The sequence below is a fragment of the Rhopalosiphum maidis genome, chromosome 2 (genome assembly GCF_003676215.2).
Source record: "Rhopalosiphum maidis isolate BTI-1 chromosome 2, ASM367621v3, whole genome shotgun sequence".
Taxonomy (NCBI): domain Eukaryota; kingdom Metazoa; phylum Arthropoda; class Insecta; order Hemiptera; family Aphididae; genus Rhopalosiphum; species Rhopalosiphum maidis.
Genome location: NC_040878.1, coordinates 78186935 through 78206153, shown reverse-complemented (window position 1 = coordinate 78206153; position 19219 = coordinate 78186935). Strand labels below are relative to the sequence as shown.

Genomic DNA, 19219 nt, shown 5'->3' with positions numbered 1-19219 from the left:
TAATGTGTTAAATTTTATATTTATCTAATTATCTTAATTTAATAGTTTTCTCACTTTTTTGTTGAATTATATAAACCAAATCCACTAATCGGAGAATTATATAAAATTGGTGCCATTGTTGCTGGTACCATTCCCATTATTTTAAATTTTTTACCCATTTCCATTAATTTATTATAACCAAATGTCAATGATGTTGCTTCTTTTTCATTTTTTGTCAAGATCAGCAAATTCTTCAAACATACAATAAATTAATTTCATTACAATAAGTATTTTTATTATATACTATATAGTATCTTAAATTACTTGGTATCTCAAATTAATCATCAAATTCTCTAAAAATATATTTTGGCAAATTGGTCCGAAAGCCAAGACATCAGATCCAGCAACATTTTTTAGTCTGCCAAAATCAACATCTGCTGTCAAGTCTACAGTTCCAGGATTATGTAATGGATTAACTTGTTGGTGTCCACTAAAAGCCTATATATAAACATTTATTATTCTGATGTTTATGAAAAACAATACTTAAAAGCTTACCCTAAAGGTATCAGTTATAGGCTTATCTTGTCCATAATCAATACATAGAAATATTCCACCATCTATTATTATTCTCTCACTTAGCTTCTGCATAATAATAGCAGCGTCAAGACCAACTTCAATTTCAGTTTGATTTCTGAGATTTGAACATTTATAATATTCTATCTATTAAAAATATCTACTTATTAAAATAATATGTATATATACATGTATTTATTCATACATAGTAAAATAACATACTGAAGATATTAAATTTGATGTAGTTGTAGATGTTTTACTTAAGACATAACGAAATGTTCCATTTAAATAATTTTCAATATCTATTACTATTTCACGCCATTTCTCATTAATTTTCTAAATATAAAAGTAAGTAATTAATAACGGCAGACTTAAATATTCAATAATTTATACTTGCCCTGAATTTATGTACAGGTAAAGCGTCAAAAAATTCTTGGGCAACTATTAAACTAAATGTATTTCTAGGGATATCATCTATTGATTCATACCAAAATATCTCTTTATTTCCATATTTTTCACATGTTCTACCGTGTTGATAATAACATTGGCTCGATTCTATCTGTGAATCTGAACTGCATAGTTTATTGGCTTGTTCTAAGCTACATTTTTTACTTGTTTCTACCATATGTATGCTAAGGTCAAGTGAGCTGTATTGAGTTTGTTTTAATAACTGTAAAAAAAAATATATTTTAAAGAATGACTAACAGGTACATAAGGAAAATTATTGTAAGTCACTACTTTTGATGTACATAAAAAGTTTACAACAATCATTGCTACTTCCATATGCAAATAAAACACTTTTTTAAGTTAAAAAATTGACATCTATAGGCACAGCAGTATCACCAATCATCTAATTTATCTATGCCAGATGACATAGATTTTTTAGATGGAAGGACTACTGTGGGATACTGAGACCCGGCAGCGAATCTAGAATTTTATATTTAAAGTTAAATGTTATAATAAAGTTTTATTAGTTACTAATAATTTGAAATATTATTTTTAACACTGTACCACTACAGGTCAGAAAAGAAAATGAAACCTATCAGTATTCATATTATAAACATAATCGACATTTTTTTAAAACAAGATTCATGAATGTAACATTTTTTCAGAATTTTATCAAGCTTAGAATGTGTAAAAACCTTAAGAGTATATATTAAAAAGAGGCGTGCAGGGTTTATTAACTCACACTGATATTACACGGGCTTAAGCGCACTATGAAATATGAAATTGTCCATATATTAATTGTAATAAATATACCTAAATTACTTAAATCAATTTTAGATTATTTTTAAAGCAAATTAGAATAAGAGTACTTCACACTACTCTATCAGAAATGATGTGTGATATGTGCAATTTTTATTTTTCTATTATTTATATATATAATAGGAAACAATTTAAAACAGAGAGCCAATGATAATTATGAGCACTATCTACTTAGTCTGAGCATGGCTATATGTAAAATATTTAAATCCACGATAAATCTTTTATATTAATTAAAGTTAAGATAAAAATAATTATTATATTAATAAATTTCTATAAAAATATAAATTAATAATTTTTGGACTAGTCACAAAGGAAAATAATTGTTATAAAGCAATAGGTATTGCATATAGCTCTACAATACAAATCTCAATATGTTTGGGTACCTATATCACTTATGAAATATTTATTAATATTTAAATATAATATAAAACCTATATAATTATGAATTCTATTTTAAATATATTTTTTAACATTGTCATATTAGGTATAGAGCCTTATAGATGAATAATTTAAATAATTTAATTTATACCCTGTCTCAAAATAGAATATACCAGGTGGCAACTGTTTTCTGTCAAGTAGCGCTAATTCCCACATAATGGCATAGGACCTTAAAAGTACCTGTGGAAGGGAAAAAAAGTGCACAGAACTGGTGTATTTTACATTGAAACAAAGGTATAGAAAAAGTGTTGAAATTATAGGTTAGGATTAAGTGCAAATAACTATATTAAAGAACCAGATCAGATTCTCAAGGGAATGAAAGAGAACATTTGTTGGAAGAAAACTAACCACAATAAAAACAATATTTTGTTTAATTATAGGAATATTTAGAAAACTAGAATTTCAATACCTAGAAAAAATATCTATATAATATTCTTATAAATATATAATGTCATATTTATGTATATAAAATTATGATGTATATCATGAATTATGTATGACTATTAATTAAACATTTTTGAGTATAACTCATTTATGGTTTAAAATTAAATAATATATTATTTTATATTGTAATCTTACTCTTAGCATATCTGTCATCATTACTCCTGTTCCTGGTCCAAGCTCTATTAAATTCACAGGAGATGGACATCCTGCTTTTTCCCACATGCTTAACAACCATAGCATAACCATCTATAAATCAAATGTATGTATTTAAAAAGTTAAACTGAAACACACAATAATATAACTTAAAGGCAAAAGCTAAAAGTAATTTTAATTTTCAATAAAATTATTCTTTACTTACTTCTCCATAAAGTTGACTAACTTCAGGAGATGTTATAAAATCTCCATCAGACCCAAAGACATTTCCACTATTATAATATGTTTTTAATGATTCTCTCATGTATTCAGCTAATGTAATTGGACCATTTATACGTATTTTATCTTGGAAATATTTCGTTAAATCTTGTTGAACTGATACATTATTTTGGAAAGTTGTTATTGTTCGTATGACAAATCTTGGTTTCAATTTTAATAACTTCAACATTTTTAATGTTTTTTAACTGTCTTTTAATATTTGTGTTTATATATTATTTTATCATTTTTATTTGTATGATAAATTCAATTATTTTGAAGGATAACGTTTTTGCTACAATATCAAGTATTCAGATAGGTACAGTAATTTTTACATGGTAATCTGTTTGACGACTATATATACATATATATATAAAGTATAAATATAAATTTTATATAGACAAAAAATATAAAATAAATGTATTAAAGTTAATTAATGAAATAGAAATCTGGACAGGTGTGAAGTTTGATCTTGGGTGATTAAAAACAAAGTACTGTTTTTCGTCGGCTATATTGATAAGGAACCTTGTATGTTGGGTTGCATTTCATTAAATGTTATAGATGCCAATCTATTAAATCAAAACTGTAAACTAGATATCGCCCTATTTCACTTAATAATTTTGTATAATTAATTGTTTAAAAAATATATAGATAAATTAAATTGGCGTCTTTACCACAATAATTAAACCAACAATTTTGTCATCATAGAAAGTTAGGTTATAAGGACTAAAAGTGCATAATATTGTTACCACAAATTAAGATAGTTTAGCGATTCATTTTTAAATTTTTAATAAATTATTCCTTCATTGGTTTTAAAGGAAAGAACCAATTTTCAACTGCAATATTGCACTATTTTAATTTATAATTGGTAAGTTGAAATAAATATTATTTTTATATTTTATAAAAATATATTTAAAAAGTTTGAAAACTTACTAATATCAACTTTGCAAACGTACACTAATGTTAAGCATATTTGCATATTGTGTATAGTGGTATTTGGGATTATAATATTACAAATGTAGATATTATTTAGTGATTCCACTTGTCTTCGGAAAACCACTAACTTGTGTGAATCATTTCATTCCAAATTTAATTCTTCATTTTATCACTCGCATCCTAATATTTTCGTGTTCATGAAAGTACTAAAATAATTTCAAATTAATACAAATATTCTTATGAACAATTTGAATAAAACAAAAAAAAATTATAAGGGACTAAAAAGATAAAATAAAATTTATCGAAACTCAAATTGCCAAACTCAACAACAAAGAAATTAACAGTATGTCATTTATAACTAATGTTTTAAATTAATTTTTACCTAATATTGATCTATAAAAACATTTATAGATTTTTTAAATTATAAGACATTATACATAACCAGGGACGTACATAGGGGGCTGTTTTGGGTGTTCAAACACCCCACAAAATACTTAGGTTTTTGCATGGTTATTTACTTATTCAATTTTAATGTTAATTTTGTTATTTAATTATATTTATTAAAAAAAGTTCTACTTTTCAATAACTGATTTTCAAAAACACCCCCCCCCCTCCAAAACGTTTTCCTGCGTACGTCCTTGAACACAATAACTGTGTTTTATTATTATTGGATTATACTTATTGATAGCTAAGGTGGAAAAACGAAATTGGTGGCTAGTTTGGCTGAGATGATAGAATCGTATTTTTGGTTTAGTGTTTTGATGACATGGAGAATATTTAATATTAAATGGTTCCAATTGAAAGTAAACGCCATGCACAACAATTTATTTTATTATATTTTATCTATTTGTCGATCGATTGTACAAAAGTCAATCTGAGTTTGATTGAGATAGCCACCGTCGCAGCCGACGCTGTTATTTCTTCGATAGAGATTTATTTACTATCGAGACATGTACCTGTGTACATGATAATAATAATAATTATTATTATTGCTATTTCATTATTTACTAATAATCATAAAATATCACCAATAATATGTATACATATCAAAGGCCCACGCGTGGGTGCGAAGGTTTACGAGCAGCGTCTGCGATTAAAATTTGAACAATTCTTTATGTTTTGATTATTTTGAATGTAAGAGAAAATCAATGATTATTATTTATTTCTGAAACAAACATTTAAACATAAATATTTGTATAATACAGATATTATAGATATATCTATATATACTCAAACAACGATTAAATATAAAAAACAAGTCGATACTCATATAAAGTCAAATGGTATTATTTTTACTAGTATACTTATATAGGTACTTAGGAGACATTTTGTTCTTCGTAAAAAAAAAAAAAATGGGACAGATTGGGAGCAAAGCCATCATTTGCTGCCGCAATCCAGGCGTCATCTGTCGTCTTGTCGCCATCGTTGTATACTTGTATAGTTGTATCAGATAAGATCGATGTTATTATTTACATTATATTATGTAATTTTAAATTTATGAATGTGAATGAGATACTACAGTCCACGCGCTTAGATGGTGGTAGGCAATTCATTTTTCATAATAATAATTATCATTAAAATTTAAATAAATTGTTAAAGTAATTAGAAATACCTATAAATAAGTGATTAATATAGACTGCTAAAATGCAATAATTACAATTTACCTAATTTAAAAATATTGACCATTCTAAAAATGTCAATTTTAATTTTGAAAATATAAAAAAAATTTAATTTGCTCAGAAAAAATAAAGCAATCCAAATTCAGTCTCAAAAAACAGTAGTTGCTACCAATGCTACCTATTTAATAGATTTTTATTTTACTGACTTACTGCACATGCACGGACAAAAATAGCTAAAAATTGAAATTTATTAAAAACAGGTGTACGTCCTGTACCACTTTAAAAAACACGTATTAAATTCAAGGTTTGGGTGTTCGAAGTATTTCCTGTTACCTTTAAAATTGAACACACGGAATATAATATCTATTTATACTTATCTATAACCAGTGTTATAGTGAAGGGTATACGAGGGTATACGGCGTGTACCCAAAATGCTAAAATTCTTAAATGCGTATAGGAAAGAAAATAAAACAAATACGCAGGTCGTAGCCTTTTGGATGATAACCATATTACCACAATTTATTAATAATATACATATTATAATTTGAACATTTCTGATTTTTTTTATTCTCATAATTCTAAGAGAATTGGTGTATCAGAATAATTAATTATGATTAATTATAAAATTATTAGAAATTGGAAAATTTTAAATTGTCGAAACGTCATAAGCATAACTTCTCAAATTACTCATGGTTTATATATTTATCATCAGATATCATCAGAAGTCATTAATAAACTATAAGCATTGAATACTACGTAAACATAATAAATTAGGCAGGTAGTAGATACTAGGTAATAGATACTTATAAGTGATAATACAATATGCTTGTCATTTATTTTATTACATTTAATTTAATAAAATTAATATTATGAGTTATGACGACGGCAATATGGTATATATAAGACACGGGGAAAATGAAATACTATTGATAAATGTTTATCAATATAAATGGGCCACCTCTTAGTATAGGAAACCCAACCAAATGTGTTGGAAACTGGCTGTTACAGCTCAGATCAGCCGATGATAACCGTTCAAGGAAAGTGGAGTCATTAGAAAAACAAAGTGGAACATTTTATAAATAATAAATAAATACATTTGCTATAATGGAATTATATATTATTATGTATTTAAATATATTTATAATAATAGATAAATTTAAGTTAATTAGTTTTCGGAGGTGTATTAATATGTAATACGTATTACATATTTCTCAATTTAGGTGTATACCCAAAAAAATATTTACGACTACACCACTGTCTATAACTCATTATTGTAGATATTAAGATAATAAGATATGTATATTATGCTATTATAGGGAAATATATAGTTTTGATTTCTTAAACAATAATATGTTTGGAATCTTTATATTATTACCACTTATATAAAACATAAGCAGTGAGTACTAGGTAGTAATATAAACAAAACAATATATAACTATTAACTGTATAGTAAATAATAGTAGTAACTAGCAAATAAGTAATGTAGCTTATATTATATAGTATTAACCCAATGCATTTAAAATCAAACAACATTTCAGAATGTAAATAAATATTAAAGTATTAATAAGTGAACACACATAATATATTAGTTAGGTATTTGTAGGTAATATATATTATTGTGGACGGTGGACGATGATGGTTATCATTTTATCAATAAGCTGAATTTTATATAATATACTACATGCATATTGATGTATCTACAACCTACTGATGTATATATTTATTAGGCATTAGGTATATCGTATATAGTCTATAATGATTATGTTATTGTAGGCAAATATATAATTTTTATTTCTTAAGCAGTATGTTTGGAATTGTCATATTATTACCTATAGTAAAACATTAATGTATTGTGGCTATTATATGTAAGGTAGCTAATATTATAGTATTAAACCAATGTCCAATGCATTTAAAGTTAAAAAAAAAACAATTTTGATTCAACTATATAATATAATATAATATGGTAAATAATAAGTGGATACTGGCTAATAATAATAATACAGTAGAGCCTCGATTATCTAAACTAATTGGGACCGCACCTAGTTCGGGATACGCAAAAGTTCGGATATTGGAAATTAAAAAAAAAAAAATTTAAAACACTTAAATATTTTATATTATGCACATACATATTTATTATTATTATTAATATTTTATTAGAGTTATATACATTACATTATTAGAAATACATTATACATACATAGGAACATATAATGTTTATTATATTTTTTTTTAATTTACCCGTTGATGAACCCGAAACCCAAAATTCGCTAAAAATGTTCACCAGTTTCAAACCCAAAACCCATAACCCGAATATCTAAACCCGTTTTGACTTCTTGCGTTCGGATACGCTAATTTCAGTTAATAGAGATAATAGAGGGTTCGTATAACGGAGGTTCAGATAATCGAGGTTTTATTGTATACATGGCTAGTATATCGTATGCCCGTCTAATTTTAGAGTACAGTGCTGTTCTTTGGGAGCTACATATATAAGACAACTCTCATCATTTTGAAATGGTACAAAATAATTTTCTAAGATTCGCTAGATTTATACTACACATACACCATACACCGTACGATTACACCCGTTTCTGAATTTCTTAATATGAAACCCTTGCTAGACGAACACATACTCTTTTAAATAGTTTATTATTACAAAAATTAGATTTTATAGAGATTAATTATTTTAATTAACTTTAGAGTCTCACGTCAAAATTTAAGAAAAACTAGTTACTGCTCCTGTTTACATTCCTTTGTGCACCTCTAATTATTTAAAGAACCAATCAGGAGACTATAACGTCTCTATGATGTCTATGATGATTTATAACTATGATGTCGCTTTCCACCTTTATTAATATTTTTACCAATTTCAATGTATATATTATAGTTGATCAGAACTTATAGTCAATTTTTAAATATATATTTTATAACTATAATTTAATTGTAATAATTGTAGATATTTATTTAGTTCTTTCTAAAGAGCTAGTCTCGTAAATATAACAAATAAATAAAAATTTCAGCGTTGGTTATTGCACGATCCTCATAAGGTGAAACTGAACTTAAGTCGTTTGTTCAGATCGTAGGTATATAAAATTATAATACACTAATATGAAATTTTTATTCTGAAAAATACAGAATTTATAACCAATGCTTATATTATAAAATCTGTTTTTCAATAAAACCAAAAAAATATATTTTTACATATTATCAGTTAGACAACAAAGTAGGTACTATTGTACAAATCTTTTAATTAAAATGTTCATTTAATGTTTTCCATTTAATATATTATTAATATATAGTTTAATAAATAAAATAATTTCTAGATTATATTATGTATTAAAATTATGTTTTTAAATAAATATTTGATATACGATGTGTATTATTAGGTAGTATTAAAACAATAATATTATAGGTAAGTGGTAAGTATGATGTACCCATTAAATATATTTTTTTTAAGTAGAAAATGGCAGCTTTGTCAGGACTATACAGAGGTTTGCGGAGTGAACAATTTTATGTTTAGCCAAAAACTGTTGCACCAAGTTTGATGAATGCGCTGGCACTTTATGGTGGTGAAGAAACCAGTCGCCGCTCACCCAAATATGGTGCCGTTTTCTTCGCACTGTGTCGCAATTTTTTCAAAACTTCAACGTAAAATTCTATGTTGATTTTAATTATAATAATTTTTCGTAAACATTTGTAATTCCAATTCGTGATATGACATTTATCAATCAATGTCATATAGATAATCTGGACATTTAGATAAGACAGTTAAAAGGTAGCTAATTGCCATTCGTATAATTTTTTAAGTTAAAAAAAACGTATCGGTAAAATGTGCAATCTACATCCTATAAATCTTAATGAAAAATTCATGAATTGAATATTGTAATCTACCATTTAGGTTTTATAATAATATTATACAACTATATATAATATAGAATAATTATACAAATAGTATCAAAGAATTCAAAGAGAATGTCTATACTATAGATACTTTGTTTTTTCTCAGACCCACGCGATAGTGTAAGAGTGAACAGTCAAACTTAAATTTAAAAATAATATAAGTTTGTACGTCAACTTTTTTATAGTATTTAAATTTTTATACAAACCATATATGAGTATATGTAAAAATATTATAATTAAAATATGCTCATATCTTATTTAAAAATTGAAATTTTGCAAAATAAAACAATGTTCAAACACAGATAATGTTCTCAATTTTAAGCTTGGTAGAAAATCAGTTCACTCTCATATAAATGCTTATAGCAAAAAAGTAAACAATGCAGTTAACATCTTGCTGGGTTTGACACATTTTTATTTTATAGTTGTTGTAAAATACTAAAATAATAATCCATAACTGGGTAAGATAAATATATATATATTTTATACTTTTATAACAGTGAATATTTATATTTAAGTATAAAAAAGTATAAGTTGCATTTACCTAATACTTATTCGTACTACCTATTAGTGTCTAAACATATACATTACATTATTACAATATATTATATAATGATATATAACCTATATTGATTATGTTATTATAAGGAAATATATAGTTTTAGATTCCATAAACAATAATATGTTTGGAATTGTCAAATTAACATATTATTACCTCTAATAAAAAATTAAAGTGGGTAGCTGCTATTATAATATTAAACCAATGCATATAGAATCAAAAAAGAACATTCGGGCATAGCTCCATCACTAAGGTAGGTACTAATAAGTGAATATGTATAATATATAGGTAAAATATGTTATCAACTTCGATGGTGATCACATGAGCCTCCTAAGCTGAAACTGAACTCACGTCATTCGTTTGGGTCGTATTTACAACACTATTATAAAAATACTCATTCGGAATAATGGAAAATTGTGACTATCTATCGTCTGCGTATAATGTTCTCCGGTGGATCGGTGTATTTCCCTCGAGTGACTCGCACTCGACGATATGGACGCGCCTGGCTTTTAATTTTTACAGGGTGATCATTTTTATCATCCTGGCCTTGTTAACGATTCTGATGATGGTTCAGATGTTAGTCACCACCGACCTAACAATGTTGGCAAAGACCATAGATATTTGGACCATGTTTTTCTCGGGCCTGTACAAATGGATTTATATGACGATGTTCAACTGGGAATTTGTTCAGCTCAAAACCGCATTGACACAATTACAAACTCAAGGATCGATGGCGTACGGACGCTCAGCTGATGCGTTTACTGCCGACTATTTAAAACAAATGCAAAAGATCAGCTATTGGTATTTATTCGGCGGTATTGTTGCGGGTATTTTTATAATTGTCAGTCCCCTGTTGACTTATTCAAAAGGGTAAAGTAAATTACATTTTTTTCATATTATAATTTATTTTTTAATTTTGTTAACTTAAGTAATTCCTAATTTCTCCGATAACAGCATAGACTAAAAGATAATATTCCTCTCAGGCAAGCGATTTACCGGTTGCATCCAAAAATTTCATATTTCAATTTGACTCTTAAAAGGTCAATAGAAAAATATTGAATATATTATCGATTCATTGTTTGTAACAAAATACCACACATTATTTTTAATTTTAACAAAACAAATATAATATATTATAAACGACAAAACTTAAGATAATCTTTAGCATAAAAGTTGGAAATAGGCATCCAAATATCCAATCTCTGCGTGACTGTATCTATAATTTCAGTTTATAATCCAAGGAAAGTCTGATTGATACCGATTCTGGAATCTGTTCCTGCTAATAAAAAAAAATCTATTGCTATACTAAACAACGGGAGGAATTCTGGTTTGTTTGTGTTGTTATTGTGTGGTTATATTATATTTAAGCGATCAACTAAACCTTTTTATGCAATTATTTTAATAGTTACCTTTACTGTATGAATTATAGTGACCGATCCGATTTTCAATACTACAATGATCCAAAAAGTTACCCTTTAAGCTGTTGGATACCATTCACATTGAACGAAAATTATATGTTTTTAGTAGTTTTTGTCTGCCATTCTATTGCGTTGTTTTTAATCATATTAGTATATTTGGGTATTGATACATATTTTTTTGGAGCAATTTATGCTGTCGGTGGTCAAATCGAATTACTAAACACATCTCTAAATAATAACGAAAACAATTTAGCACAACGTAAGTATTAAATTATTTTATTATATTACTATAAATAAACTGATATTTTCGAAATTATTGAAGTGTCACCAAAGTGTCTTCAACCTTCGTATTAATTTTTTCAAGATGTTTTACTTAAAAACAATAATTATATTAACACAAACGGAATTAAACTATAAAAATTAAAAATTTCAATTTTTGTAAACTGCAGCTATCAATATCAATTTTTTTTTTTTTTTGAAAATTAAACTATTTCTAGAAAATACCATTATAAATATTTAGTTAAAATTGTATTTTATATCCATTTCTAAATTAAGTATAACTAAAACAAACATAATTACTACACAACAATTGGTGTATAGCGTTTTTACCAGTTTTCGTTAAAATAAATATTTTTATCATTTTAAACCTTATAGTTACTGTTTTTAATCTTGTAAAAATAAGCTAACTGCTTTCAAAAGAAGGAGATGTACAATCGACCGACAACTAAAATCCCGACAATATAATATATGTAGTTAGGTATTTTTATTTTTAAAAATTTCAGACTGTATAAATTTAGTTGAGTCGTCTTTATAAATTTGAAGGGTGTGTGTCCTCAATTTTAATTGATGAAAGAAATAAGCTGAGGTCTGACAAAGATTATAATCGCGCACCAAAAATTAGTCGATAGACTTAGTATAGTATATCTAGTCTTGTCAGTATATTGGTTATCGGTCGATTGATCCAGAATCCTCAAAAGAGTATATGAATAATAAAATCGTTGCATTTATTTTTAAATTATATTCCAAAATTATATAATACATTAAAGAAATTAAATTATTACATTAAGTAACAGTAACACATATTAGTCACGTTATTATGTTAAAATATAGTAAATATATGTACAAACTAGTAACTTTTAAAAATTCATTATTAAGTTTTAATTTTTGGTTGAAAAGATGTAGATTTTGAAATTTAACTTCATGATTTATTGGAGAAACTATTTTCAGTGACTAATTCTTGTCCTATACAAATCATCAGTGTTACGTCTATTCTACCTCGTTTGTTTAATATTGTTTTCATTAAATTTATTTAGGCAAGCACCTGAGCAATTAGTAGCTAAAAAGTCATAAATAGTTTCATTGTCTTATAAATATTGAACAATTTTAACTTGTAGATAATTGTTTGAATTATTGATGATCAATTTTATTTGATGTTCCTACTACTCATATTCAAGTTCCGGTAACTGGCAAGAAACATTTTTATTAGTAGCCTTTATTCGCTTTTTTAATTCGTTACTATTAGGTAAGTATGTAAAAGTAAAATATTCAGATAAATATTGAATTGTTCATTTGTTCAGCTTTAATATATGTATTAAGTGACTTATATTTCACTAATTACAGTAATGTTTTCTTACAAAAGTGTTTTTTAATTATTTTAAATTAAATTACTCTACTATCTAATAATAAATTATCTATGGTCATAACACCCAATATTACTAATTACGAAAAAACTAAACTCTTTTTGACAAAATGGTCAAAATTATTTCTTATTAAAATAAATAGTAGTTTATAGGTATAACATTAAAATTGGATTATTATTTAATATTTATATAGGTACATTCTTTTCGAAGAATGTTGATGTAATAATTAAAAAGTAATAAATAATATAAATTGAATTTTCAACAAATGCCTGATTGTTATTGTAATAATCATTTAAATTATCGATAACAGACAACAAATGATACAACTTTAATGTACCTAAACCTAGTTACTCCGTTGAGTTTCGTTTTTAATAGATCAATGTAATAACTAACGAATATTGTATTACATTTATCAAATAGTATGGATCATCAATAATTTTAAATGTAGCTGTAAAATTGACGGATCAAAGGTGGCGTAATATTAGCTCGTGATGTCCGCCTAAAATTTGTAATGTAATATTTTTACAGTTGAAAATTCTTCGTGTACCAACCAAACTTTAATTTGTACTGAAAAACAACGAATGCGTTGCTACTCGACACTCCGAGAATGTGTTAAACACCACATTCTAGTCCTCGAGTATGTATTAAACTTAAATATGTAGGTAATTTATTTAATATATCAATATCACATACAATTGTATCATTTGTATCACTTTATAGTTATATTATACAGTGGCGGCGCCAAGGGCGGGCACGGGCGGGCCATTGCCCTCCCTAAAAAGTCCCTGGCCCGTCCACTTGTCCGCCCTGAAATTTTATGAAAGTTTTAAATTTTAAATATTAAAATTCCCATCAAAACCTATAAATATAATATTTTTCATTGTTTTTTATTAATCCCATAATCAATGATTATGACTTATTATAACACTGCTATCGGGTCATTACATCACAACAACGTCCGACGGGAATATTACTGATGGTATAATCCATTTTTATATGCTATCCAAACACAATATTTTATAGAATAAATATTACATTATTAATATGCCATCTTAATCAAAATCAAGTGATTTTTGTTTTTACAAAAGTGTTATCAAATTATAATTTATAATTTCTACATTAAATTATGAATTTGTAATTATTCCAATATAATTGTATTTTATTATGCAAATAGGCAAAAGTATACTCGGCAGCTGGTAGGAGCTAGGAAATGTGGAACAAAGATTTCACATATTATTATAGGCAGTGGCGTAATTAGAATTTGGTTTGAATAAATTTTGGGAAATAATAGTTTTTTAGCAAACATGAATGGTCATTACCAATACTTTGTTCAAAATGTTAGAAGTAAAAAAAAATTTTGGGGTGATCTATATCTCCCTCATCCGCCCCTGATAATAGGTATTATATATTGGCCCTTCAGTAAAATTACGTGCCTCAAGTTTGCCTGCCGGGTATAAAATCCTAGTATCGCCACTGATATTATATTATTATGAATGTTTTGAATTATTATAGAAGAAACCTGTATTTAAACTATTTGTACAAACATATTCTAGTTGTCATTTGTTTTTTTGCAGTTATATAAAAAATATACGTAAATTATTTAGCACACTTATACTTATGGATTACTTACATGGAATAACCTCGTTGACATTTGCATTGTTTCAGTTAACGGTATACCTATTAACTTTTTTCACTGTAAATTATTAAGCAGATGGTTATAATTTTTAAACTTGGGGTATTAGAGTAATGAATCATAGACCCTTATTTGCCTTATCTATCAAACATATATTATCATAGACCTGTATTATCCTTGGTACACAAAATTAAATAAAATAACTCAAAATCATTTGTTCGAATTTTGAGTTTGATCAATATTTTCAAAAAAGTCATCTGATTAATAATTTACAGGAAAAAGGTATTTATTATTATTTAAATATTACAAGTTGATAAGATCACAGATTACTATTAAATGGTATAAAAAAATCTAAAAATTTTAAAATTTGATTCTGAATTATAATTAAAAATTCCAAAAACTAGGATTCGAATAAATTCATTCTTAGGGTTACATTAAATGGGGATAAACACGCTTGGTGAATCACCCTGTATGAATATGATAATTTCGCACATCAATTTTTTTTAATACGTAACTAAAATAAAAATAAATTATATCATAGCATGGCATATTGGCATTCTTAAAAAATTTCTTATTTAAAATTAATCCATTAATATACCTTCTGAATGATTGAATTAAATCAATAACTTTAATGATTCAACAAAATAAATAGACATATTAGTATTTTTTATTACAAAATGTTTATATAAGTATATAACTAATATACTTATATTATAAGAGCTAATTATTCATACTTTTATTCTAGATAAGTAACCAGTTGTCGATTTTTATATAATAAACCAGTTATGATTATTTTAAAATATAATTTATTGCAAATAGCATTTGAGTCATGAATATGTCATATACTTTTGATAATAATAGTCTGTCCTTATATAATATATTATTTAATATTTAATAACATTGAAATAACTATATTATTATTGCTATTATTAGGTATACCAATTTAAAATTATTTTAATTTTACTTATAGTCATTTTCTTTTTTCTGCATTTTATACTTAAAGTGTTTTTGTAAAACCTATCTATTACTTACTTATCTAAAAAGCTTAATTTATTTAAAAACTACCCTCTTTAAATTATTATTAGTTATTACTTATTTAATTATTATTTAGGTTGTAAGAATACAATTATATAGTTATAATTATATCACGCATTTTATATTCAGATTAGTGCCAGCGTAATCGAAACAATCAGTGTAATATGTTTCATTTGTATGAGTGTTTGGCATCAATACCTCAATAACTTTTTTGGTGAATTTATCATACAAAAAGTATGGATAAACCTACCTGAATAATGTAATTATATAATGATTTCATTTATGTCTATGTGCAGCAATTAAGTGTTTGCACGGCATTGTATAACGTTCCGTGGTGGCGATGCGACAAAAGAGTACGACAATTACTGACGTTAATGATTTTGAGATCTATAAAACCAACTTTAATATCAGGATATTACATGTACAAATTAAGTTACGAGTCGTTCATTTCAGTAAGATGATTTTTATTTTTTTCATTTTTACCATTCCTTAAGTCTACTATAGTCCATATTGTCATTAATCATTATGTACCTATTTATATTTCAATAAAGTGTACCGTGTAAACTCTACGAGCGCCACATAGTATACCGTATGCTATTTTACTAAGTTTTCAACTACAGGTCAGTGGCGTATTTATATTTTTGGGGGGGTCCAAGGGTACTAGATCCCCCCCAGAACCTCTTAAAAAAAAAAATTAAAAATTTTTACATATTTGCAAACCCTGATTTATGTAGGCACACGCGGAAGATATAGTTTTTTCCCGTGAACAAAATATTTATATAAAATATAGCTTAAAATTCGCCAATGGACGCGGTCGAACGCTCAAAAACCCGCCGCCGCGAGTAACTAAACTTTTCCTTGTATTGTATGTATTACCACTTTATAAAATACCTGTATTAGATAAACATCAATAATTGTAAAAAAAAAAAGACGCTTGGTTTTTGAACTATAAAATATAATAAAACAACTATTTTTTATTCTTATAATCTATTAAAAACTAATTCTTTATATTAATACCTATCTATATTATGTCGGACTTATTAGACCCCCCCCCCCAGAAAAAATTGAAAATACGCCACTGCTACAGGTTATAGCTATTTATCTAATATACCTATCATTGTAATTATTTTCAGTTTGTAAAAGCACTATACACTTACTATATGGTATTAAGGCGAGTCAATATGGAAGACATAAATGCATGAGCTATTGAGGTCGGATTATTATAATTAAAAAACATATATCTAGTTGTTAATTTTAATATGATATATTTGAAGAAGTACCTTGCATCAGTAACAATTTTATAATAACATATTATATTATTAATACTGAAATACTCATATTATTGTTATAGATGTTTTAGTTAATAATTAATTTACAAAAATTGCATCATTAGATATGAATCATGATAAATAAATATTTTAATTGTCTGTATACTACTGTATTATTACTATTATTCTTATTTTAAATTTATATTATACTTGTTTACTAGATTTCAATATTAGGAGCACATTTTACGACCAATGTAAGGTTGCTAGCAAGCAAGAAACTTAGACAATTGCCTAGAATCTAGATTCCGTTGATCAAATTTCAATGGCACGTGAAAAATTTAGATTATTAAAAACTATGTTATTTGTAAAGTTTACAAGTTAGCTGTTATAAGAAATTCAAAGAAACAAATAATATACATTTTAAAAATTATAGTTACAAAAAAAATGTGTGCCTACTTAATAAAATAATAAAATATAATAAATCTGCAACTTTATCTTTATCCTTAAAAAATAAAATTTTCTTTGGGCACGTGAACAATTTCAAAACTTTGATTGGGAAACTTATCCAGGTTTGGTCCACATGCAGGATAAATCCATCAGACCAATTTTCTTAACTTAAAAAACTAAATAAGAGACTATAGTTAACACTCTTTTTTTATAATTACATTATCAGAAATAACTCGGCTAGATTTTGGTAATCTAGCAAATATAGAGAAATGGTCTGTGATATGTGATTGTATAATACCTGTTTCAATTAGATTTAAATTTGATTTTTGAGTTTTGTAAAAAAAATATGTGACCAAGTGGCGTACGCAGGGGGGTAGGGTGTTAGCAAGATATGACACCCTCCCTTAAAAATAAATATCTATTCAAACTATGAAACGATGACTAAAAAAAAAAAAAGGTCAATTCCTGCATATTATTATGACTTATAATACCCTCCTTCAAAAAATCCTGCGTATGCCAGTGATGTGATACAAACGGCAAACATGAATAATTGCCTTTTAGTGCAACCTAATATAATGATTTAAAGATTTAAACCCGTATTCGACTAACATATCTAGATAATTATTATTTATAATCCCTAAAATATTTATGTTCATATCTTCAATTAAGAAAGCGCATAAACCTTCTTATCACTATAATGTATTAATGTGTATGTAACCTATTTGTTTTAAAGACAAATTAAAACTTAATTATTTAATTAGTTTTTAACTGAGTTATTTAACTTGGTATTTTTTTTCCATATTATTAAGATTAACATTTTGAGTTAAATAATAATTTGATGTTTTTTATCAGTTATTTTGACTTATATTATTAAGATTAATTTTTTTTACAAATTTACACCACTCTTGGATATAATTACATATTATATGAAAATTGTATTGTTTTGCCTAAGGCCTCGCAGATATTTGCAATGGCACTGCTACGACTATATCTAAGTTAAGTATTATTCCATGTAGAGCTTAGTATAGAGGTATTCAAACAGTTTAAAATAAGTTAGAACTATTTTTCTAATATTATGTCATTATTTAATATTTTTATAGTTTGTAAATGTTTGTATAATATTATACTTTTACTATATTCTATATGGTTAGGTATAAATATAACTCGATTCAATATCCTAAACAAAATGCATGAGTTTTTTTAGATTAAAATCAAAAAATTTAGTTGTTAATCCAATTAATATATTTTTGATCAAGTAACATAAGAAATAATTTATAAATATATGATATTCTATTTACACATTTAAAGTAAAAAATTAAAACATAATTACTGGAGGGAATTTAAAATGTTTATAAAATAAATTATATCGAGTTCTAAAATAATAAAAACTATAATTTTATTCCAGAATTTAGCATACCTATGATTAAAATATTATATTTTATTAGTTATACTATTAATTATACTAATGTAGAACAATTAATTATAATGTATTTTTGTGTACCACTTTATGCAGTACCTATATCATTTAGTTGAGTATTGTAATAATACAAGATTTAATGTTATTAAAATATCAATTTATTATGCAAATAGTAATGAAGGTATTTCAATGATGGTGTTATAATTTATAAGTTATAACTTGTAAATTGTAAAACACTGATGTTC

At 25.8% G+C, this 19219-nt stretch overlaps 2 protein-coding genes across 2 annotated transcripts; one reads left to right on the top strand and one right to left on the bottom strand.

The window, feature by feature from the left end:
- LOC113553606 (protein arginine methyltransferase NDUFAF7, mitochondrial) lies at positions 1–3301 on the bottom strand. Its single transcript, XM_026957009.1, has 7 exons — positions 3059–3301; positions 2836–2946; positions 950–1222; positions 775–888; positions 535–699; positions 304–477; positions 1–230 (listed from the first exon to the last, which is right to left on the bottom strand). Exons 1-7 carry the CDS (start codon positions 3299–3301, stop codon positions 51–53), a joined length of 1260 nt encoding a protein of 419 aa, XP_026812810.1. The 3' UTR covers positions 1–50.
- A 7063-nt stretch (positions 3302–10364) lies between these two features.
- LOC113554497 (odorant receptor 22b-like) lies at positions 10365–17044 on the top strand. Its single transcript, XM_026958378.1, has 7 exons — positions 10365–10986; positions 11546–11793; positions 13703–13811; positions 14749–14845; positions 15972–16076; positions 16139–16294; positions 16976–17044. The coding sequence occupies exons 1-7, from the start codon at positions 10523–10525 to the stop codon at positions 17042–17044; spliced, it is 1248 nt and encodes a 415-aa protein (XP_026814179.1). The 5' UTR covers positions 10365–10522.
- Positions 17045–19219: the final 2175 nt, after the last annotated feature.